The sequence below is a fragment of the Salarias fasciatus genome, chromosome 8 (genome assembly GCF_902148845.1).
Source record: "Salarias fasciatus chromosome 8, fSalaFa1.1, whole genome shotgun sequence".
Taxonomy (NCBI): domain Eukaryota; kingdom Metazoa; phylum Chordata; class Actinopteri; order Blenniiformes; family Blenniidae; genus Salarias; species Salarias fasciatus.
The window spans coordinates 916,529-932,866 of NC_043752.1; the positions used below are offsets into that span (position 1 = coordinate 916,529).

General features: G+C 48.2%; 1 protein-coding gene across 5 annotated transcripts; it reads right to left on the bottom strand.

The window, feature by feature from the left end:
* Positions 1–914: 914 nt before the first annotated feature.
* On the bottom strand, positions 915–16,338 carry qki2 (QKI, KH domain containing, RNA binding 2). Of its 5 annotated transcripts, none has more exons than XM_030097496.1 (9): positions 16,116–16,338; positions 13,737–13,885; positions 12,472–12,588; positions 9,685–9,828; positions 6,872–6,959; positions 6,356–6,640; positions 5,608–5,631; positions 4,823–4,897; positions 915–3,011 (listed from the first exon to the last, which is right to left on the bottom strand). In XM_030097496.1, exons 1-9 carry the CDS (start codon positions 16,255–16,257, stop codon positions 2,989–2,991), a joined length of 1,047 nt encoding a protein of 348 aa, XP_029953356.1. In that variant the 5' UTR covers positions 16,258–16,338; the 3' UTR covers positions 915–2,988. The 5 variants fall into 5 exon arrangements, with proteins under 5 accessions (XP_029953356.1, XP_029953355.1, XP_029953359.1 ...); XM_030097495.1 differs by having other exon boundaries at positions 4,823–4,900; XM_030097499.1 differs by lacking the exon at positions 5,608–5,631 and having other exon boundaries at positions 16,116–16,337.

The window sequence follows — 16,338 nt, forward strand, 5'->3', positions numbered from 1 at the left end:
CTCTCTCTCCCTCTCTCCCTCTCCCTCTCTCTCTCTCTCTCTCTCTCTCCCTCTCTCTCTCTGTGATCAGGGGGCTGCTGGGGTTGTGGCCACAGAGCCAGGCTCAACTCCAAGCTTGAAGTTCAATATCGCCCCCCCTGACTTCACAATGAAAGCAGGAAGGGCAGGGAGAGGACGAATGAGCCACCCACTGCTGCATTCACCACAGACCCCCCCCCCCCCATGTGATTTTCTCCCTTTTTTTTTTTTTTTTTGGAGTGTGAAACTTTAAAAATTGTGGCTAACAGGGAAGCTTTACTTCTAACTTGAGGTGTCAGAAGCTCAATAATGACCGACACTTAGCTCCTGAAGACACCACTCCGCTCGTGCTGTAAACATTTTAAGAAGCATAATTAAGAGAAGCGCGGCCGCCAGGTCAGCAGCGGCCGCCAGGTCAGCAGCGGCCGCCAGGTCAGCAGCGGCCGCCAGGTCAGCAGCGGCCGCGCCTCGCAGGCCTCGGGGATGAACTGTGATCCCGTGCAATATTTACTCTGCAGATGTTTGAGGGCGAAGCTTGCACAATCAATTTCCCTTCGATTCCCCCGGCCACCCCGTCCTCCAGAACCTGAGCCCCCCCCCCCCCCTCGCTCGCTCCCTCCCTCGCTCTGTTATACATGTGCATGCCTGTGAGAAACCATGGTGAGCTGGGTGTTTTCTTCTCTCCCATTACACACACTGATGTGTGTAACGTCCACTTAAAAAGCGAGAGGAAGACGGAGAACAAGAGAGGGAGAGCGCAGAAAAGGAGAAGTGGGAAAAACATGTTGTGGCCTTTTCCCTGCATTTTGTCTAAAGTATCTGCTCGGGAGCTTTTTTTCCTTCCCCTTTCTGTATCTAAGGAGTGTTTGGTGATTAGTATGCGGAAAGGAAGCTGATTTGCATAATTAAGTGCTACAGAGAAAAAGCAACAAAGTTTGTTAGTTTTACAACTATGAGTTTAATCGTGTACAAAGAGTTATTTCTGCTCAGAATACTTTAAAAGTTAAAAGATCATCGTTCAACACATATCTTTTACTTTTCAAAAAAAATTTTTTTTTTTTTTTTTAGACACACATGTATTTTTTTTTTTTTTTAAAGAAATCCAAAGCAAAGACAGATACCATTAAAGTTGTTAATAATCACAGAAGTGGTAACAGTTAGTAACCTAAACTTGGCACTGGAGAGTCGATTAATGTCGTACTACACTGTTAATCGTCACACTCATAGTATACAAAAAGGCACAGAGGGCAAGCAATGCTGATCGGAGAGGCTCGAGTTAATACAGAGAACGTCCGACTCCAGTTCATCAGGACTTCCAGAACACGATCCACAGAAAACACAGCAGCTCTCAAATTACTCTCCGTCATAAGGCATGTCGTTCTCATCTGAAAAGGTAATTTAATGTTATTTCCACGTACAAAATAGGATATAAAAATACATTATAAACTTGTTACAGATGTTACAACTGCAGGATTTCTTCCATATCAAGGCATCACTTGGTTTGTGTGTGTGTGTGTGTGTGTGTGTGTGTGTGTTTGTGTATTCTGACATCCTCTGAAAGAGCAGATAAATATGTAAAAGTAATGTGGACGACTTTATGTTCAGCAGCACAATCAACCAAACAACAACAAAACAAAGATCATCACATATAACACTGTTCTCGTGGCATGTTGGGCGCCGTGCTGCGAATTCGAGCCGGCCACGTTTTTTCTGGCACTCGGATCTGAACCCAGACAAGTCAAGGATGTGAAGCTGTAAAATGTGGAGGACGACGGCGGAGCCTGGAGCCCCGGCTCGTCGGCACGGCGGGAGGCGGGCCATTGTTCCGCCGCGCTCGATAAATAAAGGCACTGTTGTTCAAGCTCATATAATACTGCAGTGTGGAAAAAGGCAAAAGGCATCGTCGTAGATTTTCACGAGAGAAGTGCAACCTTTCCCCTGTGTGTCTGAGTGTGTGCATGTGCGCGCCGTGCACGTTTCCTGGGCCGCGCCTCTCGTGAGACGGTTTGGCATTTTGGATTCCAGTTGGTTGGTTTTCCTCATCGAGCACCAGTCGCCTAATAGTGAATTCTGGTTGGAATATGTAGAAAAAAGAGTTGAATTTACAAAGGTGATGCACTTAAGGTACAAAAGCTGCACAGAATCAAGCATTTTCTGCTTGGAAAAGTCCATGATCAAAATTTCATCAATAATAAATGGTTTTAATTCTTTAAAAAAAAAAGCAGATCTCCAGTTCTTATCTTGTGTCTTTTGACAAAACGTTAATTTATCTATTAAATAATTACCAACGAGATGAATCACTGGCAGATTTTCACGTTTTCTCCTGGTAAAAAGTGTAAATTGATGCACTCGTCCAGACGGTTTTCATCATGTGCAAACCTCTATTGTCAAGCGATTTCACCAGATATACATGATTACAGAGGATCGTGAACTTTTTCTCCTCTGAAGTGTTGAATGATGGACAGAGAGGCGCCAGCTGAGGAAGAATGTGTGAAAATATCCAGGTAGCTCCTTCAGTTTAGTGGCTCTGTGTGCTGGTCTAGTGTTATCGACATGGTATTAATAGAGTCAATATTATTGCATTGCTGGGCCGAGGGCGTGGCAGCTCCAGGGGGGACCGGGTTCAGAGCCGCCCTCCGCGGGGTCACCTGGTCCTCCTCCAACGCCACCAGCAGTGGAAGATTGTAACTTTTTGAGCGAACCCTCGAGTGGGCTTCGGAGTTTCGGAGGAAAAGGCACAGTTTGGCGAGGTTTGGGTTAGGACTCGGCGGTGGGCGGGGTCCTGAGGTCGGCTGTCGTCTGGTTGGCCGGTTAGACAGAAGCTGCCGGGCTGTTCCCAATGTTCTGGTCTCTGGTTGGCTGGGCTTGGGGAAGTGGCGGGGGGCCGCGGGCCAATGAGCACGCCAGCGGGGCAGAGATGGGCGGGTCATCAGTGGGCGGAAAGGTCAGAAGGTCAGGAGGAGGGGGGGGTCATGGGTTAGTTGCCGTGGCAGCTAGAGTTAGACAGACAGACGGACGGGACGTGGAAAGGAAAACAAAGAAGGAGACATAAACAGAAAAAAAGATAGAAGAGAGATTAGTGTCAGCTAGTGGCGTCGGGATGACAACAAGGCAGATCTACGGCGGTCGCACGGCGCGAGGGGGGGGGCTTAACGAGGAGCCCCGCAGGACACGCCCCCCTCCCGCCGCGCGAGCGCTGCTACGGCGACGCTACTCATGCTAGCTGGGCTAACGACAGCGAAACCATGGGCGGAGAGCGAGGCGGCATGGTTTCCACGTGGGTGAGAGAGTGACCTTTATGTCCAGAGAGGAGAGTTCAGCGCCTGGCTCAGCAGCAGGCACAAGGTCTGGTGATTAACTTGATTATTGATTATGGTTTGATCGGTTCGCTATGGAGGATTAGAGGAGCGCCTGGAACACTACAGTAAGCAAAGACCGTAAGAGACAGCGATGAGAGGTTAAGAGATGGTGATTTTAGAGGGATTTAGAAACAATTTAACAATAGACAGACTAGCTACAAGAATTTAGAGGCTTTGGTTTGCGTTTCAGATTTGTTTTTCAATAGTCATCTTTATTGCCTTTTAGTGTTTTTTCGTCCATTGTGTACAACAGGAGCGCCGCCGCCCTCTCTCTCACACACACACACACACACACACACATACGCATACACACACACGCACACACACACAAACACACGCACACACATATGATGTAGCTAGCTAGTCCATTTCTATTGCATAAAACAGTGAGGAGGCCTGCGAGTGGAGAAGGTCGCCTCGTCTTAAATACACAGAGCAGAAACACTGCCTTCATGGCCGCCGTCGCTTCGCGGCGGCTAAAACAGTAGTAGCTACACACTTTGAATAAAAGTTTACATGGACACACTTCATCTATAAAAAGCATATCATAAAAACAAAAAAATAAAATTTACAAACTAAAAACAAAAACAAAACAAAACAAAACAAAAAAAAACTACAAGTATTTCCAAGCGATCTTGTTCCATAAGCTTCATATAAGCACTTAAAATCCTTAAAATCCCTATATACAAATTTATTTTGCAGCTAAATACATGGCAACAGCACCACTCTGGCTAGGAAATAAATGAAAATGATGTAAACAGCCCCAATGATAAAGTCCAGTGGGCGACCTATAAGACCACAAACGACAGTATTTCATACAAAAGAGCTCGGAACACAGACTTCAGTAGTTAATCACACGCTGTGTTTTAGTAGTAAAAACCAAAGGTCGCCATCAGTCCAGTGACCTTTAGCACAAGACAGTCACTGTTACCTTAAGTGTCATGAAGTAAGTGGGCGTAACACAGGTTTTATTAATAATAACAATAAGAATAATAAGATCTAGTGGAATGGAGGAGGTGGGCATAAATAAAACTTCCCACAGTGTTTGCAGGGTCAGAAGTAGTACTGAAGAGATAAACAACAACAACAAAACGTTTCTGAGACTCGACTCCGAACCCGGAGTCACGAGGACCGAGTCACATGAGCGGAGCGATCCATTCTAATTGAGAGGGTCCCGACATGGTTCCTCCCGATCTGCTCCCTCGCTTCACAAACACTGCTTCACATTTTTGACCTTTTCGCCTGATACAGTTATTACTCTCTCTCTCTCTCGCTCTCTCTCTCTCTTTTTTTTTTAAGGCATGCCGTATTATAGACACATGTAAACTGAGATTGGTCCATTGGTCTGCATGCACACACACACACACACACACACTCAGTAACACACAAACACACACACGCACATACACACAGACACACGTAAAGTGGCTGGTGAGCTAACTAACCTCTGTCTGTGGTCACTACCCTTTGGTAAGGATGGATTCTCTTGTCGTGGCGTCGTACCTTAGTGGTCATGGCACCTGCTAGCAGCCATTGACGTTCGCCAAAAACAGAACACAGGAGGTTACTCATCAGAAAGACATCAGACGATCCACCCATGGCACCAACATCAGGCAAACCAGGAATTTACAGAGTGTTCAAGGCTGAGGGTGAAAAAATACGTAAAAAAAAACAAAAACAAAAACCCAAATCTTCGCTTCTAGGATACAAGATTATCTGTGTTGTTTTGTGGTCTTCTCTTCTCTAAAGACAATATGAATCCAAACCACTAACGTCTCACTAAGTTTCACTAGTAGATTCAACATCAGCTGGAAGCAAAGTCACTCTATAGCTCTGTGTTCAAAACAAGCTTTTTAACGTAGGTTAAATCACGAGCAGCAGCTCTAACGTATCTATGGGATCACTAAAACGTGTTAACGATTACAAGCGGAAGCTGATCTATTAAAAAAAACAAAAAACAAAACAAAAAAAAGTTAAATAGCCGTCACACCACAACACTACTCTGCTAATACGAAGAGGAGAATGAACAGGAGCGGACAGAACGACTGCGGAGGAACCTGTCGTCCTAAACTAGAGGCAAACCCTGGAGTGTTTGCTCTGCGGGACAAATATGTCGGGGATGGGAGGGGGGGAGAGGGGAGGGAGGGGGAGGGGGGTCTCTGCAAGCCAGTCCATGTGTGTGCGCTAGGGAGGGTTGCTACCGCTTAGCCTTTGGTTGGGAAAGCCATACCTGCGAAAACACAGGAAGAAGGGACTGTTAGCCCAGCAATGAGCTTCAGCGGGCGTCTGTGTGTGAGGCGGATGTATTACGAGAGCTGGACGGGGGCTGCCAAGGTCCCAGTCTCACCGCGCAACGCAGCAAAGAAGCAGATCGGACTCTGGCTTTTAACATACACACGATCAGAAATGAAGAATTAGTTTCAATTTTAATGGCGAAGACGTGTCCAAGCGCCAGATACAGCTCAAGTTTCATCACTGCACTTTAATTTCTTGGTTCATTTTATAGACTTTAGCCTTGCTGTGAGTTCAGGTAAAACTTTACTGTGACCAGAATCAAGTATTTCAATGCAATGCCCGGAATATATTATTAGAAAATTGTCATTTCATTAGCATCCAAGTAAAATGTGGCTGCTCAAGAAAAAATTGTTAAAAATCTATAAAAACACTGAGTGAATTGAGGTTTTAATTAAGCAGCCACAGAAACTCGCATATTTAAGAGTGAAAAGGAGTGAGAAAAATACCTCCGGGGGACAAAAATATGCTTTTCTGTCTGAACGCAGTTATGATAAATCGACAGCGAACGAGGGAGGCGGCAACTTCAACCATTTTTTCTGTTTAATTGCAGAAATGTTCCTTTCAGGGACAAACTGAAAGATCTGAGGTCTTTCCTGGGACGTGTGATTGGAGTCCAGGATCCAGGTCTCGTAATACATCCATCGACCACGTATGGAAGTGAGGAACTTCTCATTTCTATGTACCTAATACTCCGGTTGAGTCGATGGGGTATTCCAATATGGAGGGCGTGAGCGTGTACGGGTACTCGTAGGGCGTGTAGATGATCCCGGACTCGGGCCCCTGCTGCACCAGCGCCGGGTGCGGATTGGCTCCCGGCACGAGGGCGGAGCTCTGGATCTGACGGATCAGCGGCATGATGGTGGGCGTGGTGACGGGGGCGGGGTTGCGCAGGGTGGGCGGCAGGACGGGCGTCGGGCCCGTGATGATCCGGGGCGCCTGGGGGGTCGCGAGCGGGAAGGCGGCGGTGGCTGCGCGACACACAGATGTACAGTGACGCCAAGAGTGTGTGTGCACGCCCACACACACACAGAGGACACAGAGCACAAAGACAATAGACAGGGAGGCAGAGCAGAGGACAAACAGTCTATTTAACAGCAGGAACAGAGGCATTGTTCAGATATACAGTGGACTCCTGTACCACGACCCCCCCTCGCCGCCCACCGCCCTCCTCCACATGCTAACTATGAGCTCATCCTTACGCGTCTTGACATTGGCGTCTCTGTACGTCCCGTTGAGGATGGCCAGCTCCATCAGCTGCATCTTCTTCAGGTTGTCTTCGCCCTCGGCCTGCAGCGGAACATGCAAACAGAGCAGCGCAATGAGCCGGCCGAGCCGCGACGCCCCGTCAGCCGATGAATCAAACGCTGTCAGGTCCCGGTCAACAAATCGACTGATTATGCAGGACACCCAACCCAGGCCTGCCTCCATTTACATATTTTACAACAACAATCTGAGCCTTTCTGTTGTCATTTTCATAAAGAATGTGTTGTTTTATCTGTACGATTTGATCGAATGTCAGGGATTCAACGCTGATGTTCCTTTTTTCGTTCACAAGTTGAGAGGAGAGCAGCGACTGACAGACTCCAAACGTTTGACAAAACCAGAACAGGTTTAAATCTGAGGGATGTTACAAAAAAAGCACATTTCTTCTAAAATCAAACAGATTCTCCTGATGTTTGGTCTGCAGACTAGCGTGGTGTTGAACACTCTAGCGTTTAGAGGTTTTACCCATTGAAGAACATTTGAAATGACGCAGGTCTGTCTCCATCCTGCTGACATAGCAGTGACAGCAGAACAGCTAAAAGCTGCCTTTATTTTTCCGTAGCGTCCAGTTCCACTTTGTTTCCGTGAAGTTAATCGGGAAGGATCTCGGTTTCACTTCCGCCTTTTTTTTTTCCTTTGAGTCAACAGGAAACGTCAAGTGTTTGCACACAAACTAATAACTGTCTTTATAGTTTCTAACACATATAATCTGCCCTCACAGCAACCAGCCGGGAGATTACAGCTTCAGATGAAGTGAGATTCAGCATCCAGGAAGAGCAAATTTGTCTGGTTCCTAATTTTTGATGCATGAGGAGAATAAGTTCCCTTTATTTTTAATTCTTTCTGAGGGAATGCCGCCGCGTGAGGGCCCTGTGTTTGCGATGTGGTTAACCAGAGACCTCGGACGGAGTCGCCCCGTCACACCAGACATATTTGGTGTCAAACATGCTTCACTTCTTAGCTCCGGTTACAGCTCGGTGAAAAGCTCGACTGATTTACATTCGGGGAGGAAGGTCGGCCGGGTTAAGCTAACGCTCGTCATTAACTTCACCCTCCACACACACACACACAGACACGCACAGTCTCGTATTTCTATCCTTGTGGGGACCTTCCATTGACTCCCATTCATGTCTAGCCCCTAACCCTGACCCTTACCCTAACCCTAACCCACACCACAACAAAGCCTAACCCTAAAGAAATGTTTTTGCACTTTTACTTTTTTCAGTAACAACAACATGGTCAAGAAAACACTGTTTCTCCTACTTAGGACCGGAAAAAGGTCCCCACAAGGCACGTCGTTCCACGTTTTGCTATCCTTGTGGGGACATTTGGCCCCAACAAGGATAGAAATACGAGAACACACACACACACACACACACATACACACACACACACACACACACACACACACACACACACACACACACGTTCATGCACAAACATAGATTAGCAGGTGTTCAGCACCTTGCTAGCAACAGCCACTGATTCCATCCTTTAACGCTGAGTGTTGTTTCAGGGCGTTTTTAATTCGGAATTGGTTTATTCTGAATTAAGTAATTCAGAATTAAATTCCTGATCTTGTTGGGAAAAACGCAGGATTAGATGCTCTCTCACGCTGGGGTCTCTGAAGCGTTCTGATTGGACGGGGCGGCCGTGACGTACTGACGTCTCCCGGAAGTAAACGGCTCTTTTCTCGTCTTTCTTTCTCAATTAGCTTTGACTCTACAGCTTTGAAAATGTCCGCTCTGTTAAGCGCCCGTCCACCCGCTCCTGTCATTATGTCCAATTCTTCTAAAACTGCCGTTAAATAAACCGTCTCCATACGAGTCGATCCGCGTGACGCGGGCTGCCATCTTGGAATATTGCGTCATCACGGCGGAGCATGCGCAGAACGACTGAAATAATATCGCGCCTAATTTACATATAATTCCGCAAGAATTATAAGATTAATCCGGCCAGTCTATTCGGATTCAAACTGTTTCTGAACAAAGTTATCAGGTGTTTTAATGGTCATTTTAGAGCGGAATTTGGCTTTATTCGGATTTATACAGGAATAAAAAGTACCGTGTAAACGCCTGGACTGAGGCTGGGATTGACACCAGCTGATTGCCTGATCGCTACAATAGAAATCCTCCCTGCTGCTCTTTTCACTCCGTCTATTGTTCCAAATAATGCAGCATTATAAAAAGAAAGAAGGAACCTCGATGTTGAAATATGTTTGAAATGGGGGGGCGGTGATTTCAAATGGGTACCTGCTTGCGTGTTCCTGTGTGCCTCTGATTTGTTGTCATGCATTCATGTATGCCTGCAGGGTGGGTGGTGGAGGAAGGTGGGCAGGAGAATGTGAGAAATGCTGGAGAGTGCAATCAAAATGTTCTCTTGTGCTAACAAAAAAAAAAAAAAAAAAAACCGTGGAGGAGAAGGAATACTGTAGCCAGTAGTTGGGAATGAAGTGAGTTGTGAACGAGTGAAAGGAGTGATGGAGTGGGGAGAACGAGTGAACAGACTCTCCATTCATTCACTCAGCCTTTCAAACAACCCGGGTTACCATGGAAACCCCTTTATGCGTGTTCCCTAATTACCCTAACCCCTTACACACACACACAGACACACACAGACACACACACAAATACACTCACACACACTTTTTGGGCTGACAATCCCCTTCCCCCTTCCATGCATACCAACACAGTGGAGTCTCATCCAGTCACACACCCGTCCGGTACACAACATTCAGACAGATACTCACAGCGGGGACGAGGAGTTTCTTGACCTCGTTGATGGCTCGCTGGAGCTTGATCTTGGCTCGGTTGTGTGTGTCCTCCACCGTGATCAGGACGTGGAGGTCCTCGCTCAGGTGCTCCCAGTTGGGCTTCCCTCGGTTCATCTCCTCCTGGAAACGCAGGAAGGGTTTTTTTTTTTTTTTTTCCTTTAAAGAAAGCTCAATTTGAATGCGCCGCACAGGCTCGGCCCGATTTCACTTTTCTTCTGGCTTGGCTCGGGTTTTTGGATCGCCCTCCAGCGAGACACAAACACACACACAAGGCTCAAGGTCGTCTAAAGCGGCTTCGGAGGCGTGTCGGACTCATGAAGCGGCCATGTTGTTCTTCGCCGGTTACACAAGATCGCTCTGCTCCCTAATTCTTCCTCCCCTGTTGATCTGCACTTAATCATGTCCCTGTTATCAAAACTGCTGCTGAAATCACTGCTTCATTAGTTTCTAATCTGCTATTGGGCGAGGAAGTCCAGTTTACCAATTAAAAAAACGCTTCCTGAAAATGTCGATCTTAACTGTAAATGTATTCTCATAATCGTGACCATCTTATTAGTCTTGAAGCTGTTTGTTTAAAGAATCAACAGACTATGAAGGTCTTAAAAAGACAGTTTGCATGTTCTCTCTGTGGTCTGAACACAGTTCATCGAGGCCGGCTGATGATTCTGAACTGCAGGTCGTTATGAATGGGAGCGTGTGAAAGCGACTCTCTTTGTGCTCGCCCAGTGATGGACTGGCGACATGTGGAGGGTGTATCCTGTGCCTTCAGACTGACTGGACGTATTTCTATGCATTACCGTCATCTGAAAAACACCATGACCTTTCAATTTCGATTTGTGCAAAAACTGCTGAACACTGGGACGTTCAGAGGCAGCTTGTGAATGGTTCATGTGCACAATGTCGATTATTTTGGTTACTTTTACTCACATTACACTGGATTTGTATAAAAATATTGTTTAAGTCTCATTTTATGAATGCAAAAGCAGAAACTTCGTGCAAGATGACATCTATTCAGCAGTTAATAGTTCAAAATTACTCCCATCCTTGTGATTGGTATTACCGTTATAGATAATAGAGAATAATATATGAGTTCAATGATTATCATTTAATGTCACAAAACACATTTGACTTCTGTACGGTCTATAACCGCCCGAGATGGACCGCTGATCCTCAAATCCGTCCAGAAAGTCTGTCCATGGCCCTGAGGTTACAGCTAAACTGGCAGGATTTCACTTTCACAACTCTACGATTTACACAGATCTCTCTCATGTTCATCTCTGAATGCTCTGTGAGTGTTTTCCTCTCTGGTCTTTCAGCGTAAGAAACTGGAAACAACAACGACAGTCAGTCAAAATAAACACGGCCTGAACGTATAGAAGCTGCAGACACCTGGATAAATAGACGGATCCTGCATTGTGTGTCGGCGTGCTAAATCTGAACGGAGACGTTTTAGCACAGCGAGACTTCAAACCGGGGGAAGCAGCTGGTCCCCAAGTCCCGAAGCCACAACAGAAAAAGTCTGTCTTGAAGAGAAACTGCAGTTAAAAATGATGGACTGTGGTTTTCTACGGACTGCGCACGGTGGCTGCTTCGTAGCGAAGTCACCGCTCTCCATTACTGCAAACGCTCTGACACCGTTCCAGGTGTTAAAAAACTGCGAATGGATCGATCCGTGGTGAAAAAAGCCGCGTCTCGGCGCGGCGTTCGGCCGGTCGGATCCTCTCCGGCTGTTTTGTCAAGTGAGATGTATCATTTTGAAGAACACTAAAAAGTCAACATCTTTCTCCCTCCTCCCCCCGGCTGCCTCCCACTGCGTCTCTGTTTTCCTTCCTCTCTGTCCGAGGGGCGTGCGGGGTAGGGAATGTTCTGGAGAGAGAGGGAGGGAGGGGGGAGAGAGAGAGAGAGAGAAGGAGACAGGGGAAGAGATAAAGAGAGTTGGAGAGAAAGAGGGGGAGAGGCGGAAAGAGAGGTGGTGGTGGTGGGGGGGTTCTGGACTTGCTCCACCTGCCGTTTGGAAAGCTTGAGCCGACTCCGTCCAACAGCAGACACCAGGGGAGAGGAAGGGAGGACAGATGGACGGAACACCGGGACATGAAAGAAACTCAGCACCAAGAACTCATCGGGAGAGACGGACGGATAGATAGATAGATAGATGGACAGAGGGATAGAGGGATAGACAGATAGACAGGCCAATGATGTTCCACAAAGGGCAGCCGAGAAAAAAAACTAACTCAAGCCAGATGTGGTTTAAATGACTCCACCAAAACGGCCCAGATGCAAAGGAATGAGTCCGGGGCCAAAACCGAACCACGTGCCAGAAGGGAAACAGTTCCCCAAATGCAAACGCTTGAAAAAACCACGTCAAATCTGGCAACCCTGCCGGAGCCAGGAGGCTTCACCTTCAGAGTGTGAGGACACACACTCTCAGGATCACTTTGTTATATCTGAATACTTGATCGAGTCTAACAACTGAGCGAATAACTCCAAGCAAGAAGCAAAACAAGTAATCCTGCAGGTGTTGAGGATATAAAAATGCGTAATGGTGCCAGAGCGTGTCTCCCGTGTGAGGCGGAGGAAAGCCTCGAAGGGTCACCGCAGTAAAAATTAATCCTGCACATTAATAATCATTAGAGCAGACCTGTGAACGTGTGTGTCTGCCAGATACAAACTGGAGAAAAGAGTTCAAACCTTTCATGAGGGCAATCAGAAGAGTCAGGAATATAAGGACAGGGACCGGCGTTCGGTGGTTTGGTGCCTCTTTACCTTCTTCTTGTCTCTCATGGAGCCTTTTCCTCGAACCATGATTTTACATCCGGTCTCTGCTTCCAGTTGTTTGGCGGTCAGTCCCCGAGGGCCCAGGATCCTCCCGACAAAGTTAAACTACACAACACACAACACACAACACACAACACACAACACACACATACACACATACACACATACACACAGAGTAAGTTTAAAATAGCTGACAGGAGAGTGACACGCTGCACATCGGCGGCCCGGACCCGGTTTTTACGGCGTGTGTGTGTGTGTGTGTTGGTATGAGGCACGTTGTGTCTGCGCCTGTGAGGTTTGTGTGTCTGTGATGTGTTTGTGTTGCTGAGAGAGACAGAAATAGATCATTATGTGGCTGCTGGCTGCTGCTGGTGGCATGACAGCACAGCGCCGTTCTCTTAACCTTATCTGTCACTGAGGCTGAGTGATTAACTAGACAGCTGCCCCTCTCTGAGTGTGTGTGTGTGTGTGTGTGTTTATTCTCTGTGCCACTTGTCCTCTGTCTCTCTTAACTATTGTCCAGCCTCTACCTCCTCCTCCTCCTCTTCCTCCTCCCCCTCCTCTTCCTCGGTGCCGCCACTAAAGTTTATCTGAGTCCACCTCAATGTTCAACACACTCCGACCTCTGCGACGACCCCCGACTCGCCGACACACACATCCAGATAGTGGGACTGCTCTCTAAAATTAACCTTGATCTCAACCTCTTTTCCAGAGTACTCCTGTGTGTGTGTGTGTGTGTGTGTGTGTGTGGGTGTGTGTGTGTGTGTCTCATTAGCCTCCCGTCATGTGAGTGAGGACAGCCTGTCATTGTATTTGCTGATTGGCGAGACGATGCGTGGAGAGGATCATGTGAGCTGCTCGGTCTGGATCAAGGCGATTCATATTGAAGTGCTTAGCTGAACTTGGCGCAAAGTTGGGGAGTCGCAGAGTCTCTCTGCTGCGGCGCGTTTGTCTTTAGAGGAAAAATGAAACGTAAATCCAGAGCTGGAAACCTCTGGTGTGCATCAGAGTATCACCTTCATCTGAAGTGATTGGCTTTTGTGTCGCTGCTAACAGACCGCGGCTGATTATTGATCTATTTCCAGACCGCAGTGCTTCGCTGGGTGTGAGCGAAGATGATCTCAGAATTAAACTGGCTCTTCAGATCACACGGAAAGCAAATCTTCCTCGCGATTGAGAGCCAGAGCGACTTTATGTAAGTGACAAAGCAAACACGAGCGCGAAGGTCGAAGGTCGCCGGCTGGCTCACTCACGTCGGGGTACTCTTTGACGGGCACGTAGAGCTTCTCCTGCAGCTGAGCCACGGGGCCGATGGCTTCCGGCAGCTCCTCCAGGTCCCTCCCGTTGAACATGCCGCCGTTCAGCGTGTCGTTGTACATGTCCTTCCGCACCCGGCCGATTTCTTTGGGGAGACGGAGAGAAGCGGAGTCAGGCTGGGTGAAGCTCTCACGTTCCCCCCGTTTCTTTAGAGGATGACTCACTGTCGCCAGAATTAAAGGAAGCCGCGAGTGTGACAGCAGACAGACAGACAGACAGGCGGACAGACAGGCGGACAGCCGGCAGGGAGACGGTCGCAAGTATTCTGCACCACAATGTAGAATCTAACCGCTCAACGCTTCGCAATCAAGCCGCCTCCATTACCGCCGACTCCCCTCGTCTCGATTTCTTTCTGTTCTGGGCCGAGATACACACAGAACTTCTCTCTCCTCTCCGCAACATGCATGCTATTCAGGGGTCAGGGGTCACGGCGACCTCCTCCGCTCACTGCTGTTTATGAATCTGCAGTGCGGGACAGCTGTTGACGGCCCCCACAGAAACCACAAAGCGCTACGGAAAGCCGTACGGCTGCAAAATCAATTAGCTCGCAGATCATTTCCAACAGCATCCGATTGCCAAAAACGCAGACCAACATCTTCCAAGACTTGTTTGTGCCTGTGCTGATTGGCTTTGTTTGTATATCAGTCCAAGACCCAAGATAAGTCACTGCAAACTCACACAAAACCGAGAAATAAAAAGCTGATTTCCATACTGGACAAGATGAAACCAAAAGAATTGAGTTATTTTAATCCATTAAACAAGCAGCCAAATCATTTCCAGGATTAATGCAGCAGAAGAATTCATTCACCAGAACCTGCTCCCATTTTGAACTGAAAAATCTCAACGATCAGTTCCCTGAATCGTTCTTCTCAAAGGTCACATTCGTGGCTGAGGAGTCGTACAGAAGCTCAGATATAAATGGGACCATGTTTGTCTGCCGGTGTGTTTGTTTAGGGTCGTGTCAATGACCAGTGCTTCGCCTCTGATGCCTTTGTAATGACACACTGGCACCATAATAACCGGCTACCGCCACCAGACAACACACACGCACACGGACCCCCGGTTTGAACCCACACACACACACACACACACACACACACACACACACACACACGGCAGAATCACCGCCTGGAGGCACAAATATCATCTGACCTCAGCAAGCTGCCTGGCATGTCTCCGGGCTCTCAGAGTGATAAGTCTGACCATAATAACTACAGTGGGGCACTATAATTACAGCCGCCGCTGCAGTGACAGGGATGATCCTCTAATGGCTGATTCTGACCCGGCGCAGGCCCAAAGCCACTATTAGGACACTCACGTACAAAACAAGTCGGCACAGACGGGCGCAACTTCAACTTCTGCCACTCCTGAGTTAAAAGAAGAAGTGAAAGAAGAAGAAGAAGAAGAAGAGAAGAGACAAAGCAGAGGAAGAGGAGGAGGGGGAGGCCGAAGCGTTTTCTTATCTCGACACTTCAACCTGTCACGGGATTAAATATAGACCGGACGCCGCTGCGGCGTCGCACAGAACCCTGCGCCAGAAAGTATCCCAGCAAACTGTTTTGGGGCCTTATTGTCCTCGTCAGTCAGGAGGGAGGGAGGGAGACAGGGGGCCGGGACGACGCTCAGCAGGGGCGTCACGTTATCGCCTGTGTGGGATGAATACGCTCGGCTGTCAGGCCGGAGATGTGGCGTCCGGGCCGTCTGGTCACAGCCGCCGCCTCTGCTGCGTCACGTGACCTGTCAGAGCACCGGGTCAGGAGCTCCACCTGGTCCCGGCGTGCTGCAGCGGGGGGCCTCGCCGTGAGGGAGGACATCCAGACAGGGGGACGCGGGACATTTCAGAAAGAATCGCGCCGTTTGAAAACTCTGAACATCAACAAGTGGAAAGCGCAGCGACGAGCCGGACAGGAAGCGTTCCTGCACAGGGATGGGCTGCTGCCTTCACACAGGCCCGAGCATTAGGTCACCGCCAGAAGACTGACTAACAACTGTCTGTTTGTTCCCATCACCACCGCCTCAGTGTGTGTGTGTGTGTGTGTGTGTGTGTGTGAGAGAGAGAGAGAGAGAGGCACACACAACATTTTACAAGAATTGCTCTGGATGACAGGTGGTGGGAATGTAAAGTATGATCAGAGTTAGCGGAGGAGGTGGAGGGGGGGGCGCTGTCACGTTTCCAGGGGGGGCTAGAGAGGAATTCCTGCAGTTAATGACTTTTCAATAAAGTGAGTCAATAACTTCTACCTTCTGAGCACAGCTCGTCAAACTCAAAGCAGGAGGAGGAGGAGGAGGAGGAGGAGGAGGAGGAGGCCGGGTACCTTCATCCAGCAGCCGCTCCAGATGCGTGAAGATGCCGCTGAAGTTGGGCAGCGAGCTCATCACCTTCCGGTCGTTCATCAGCTGCATCAGGTAGTCCGGGTTGGACTTGGGTCTCTCCTTCACCTCTGTCTCCCCAACCATGGCTTCAGGTCCCGCTAGAAGGAGGCCGACGAAGAGGAGGGGGGGAAAACAAAAACAGGCGAAAAAACAAAAAAAAATCGG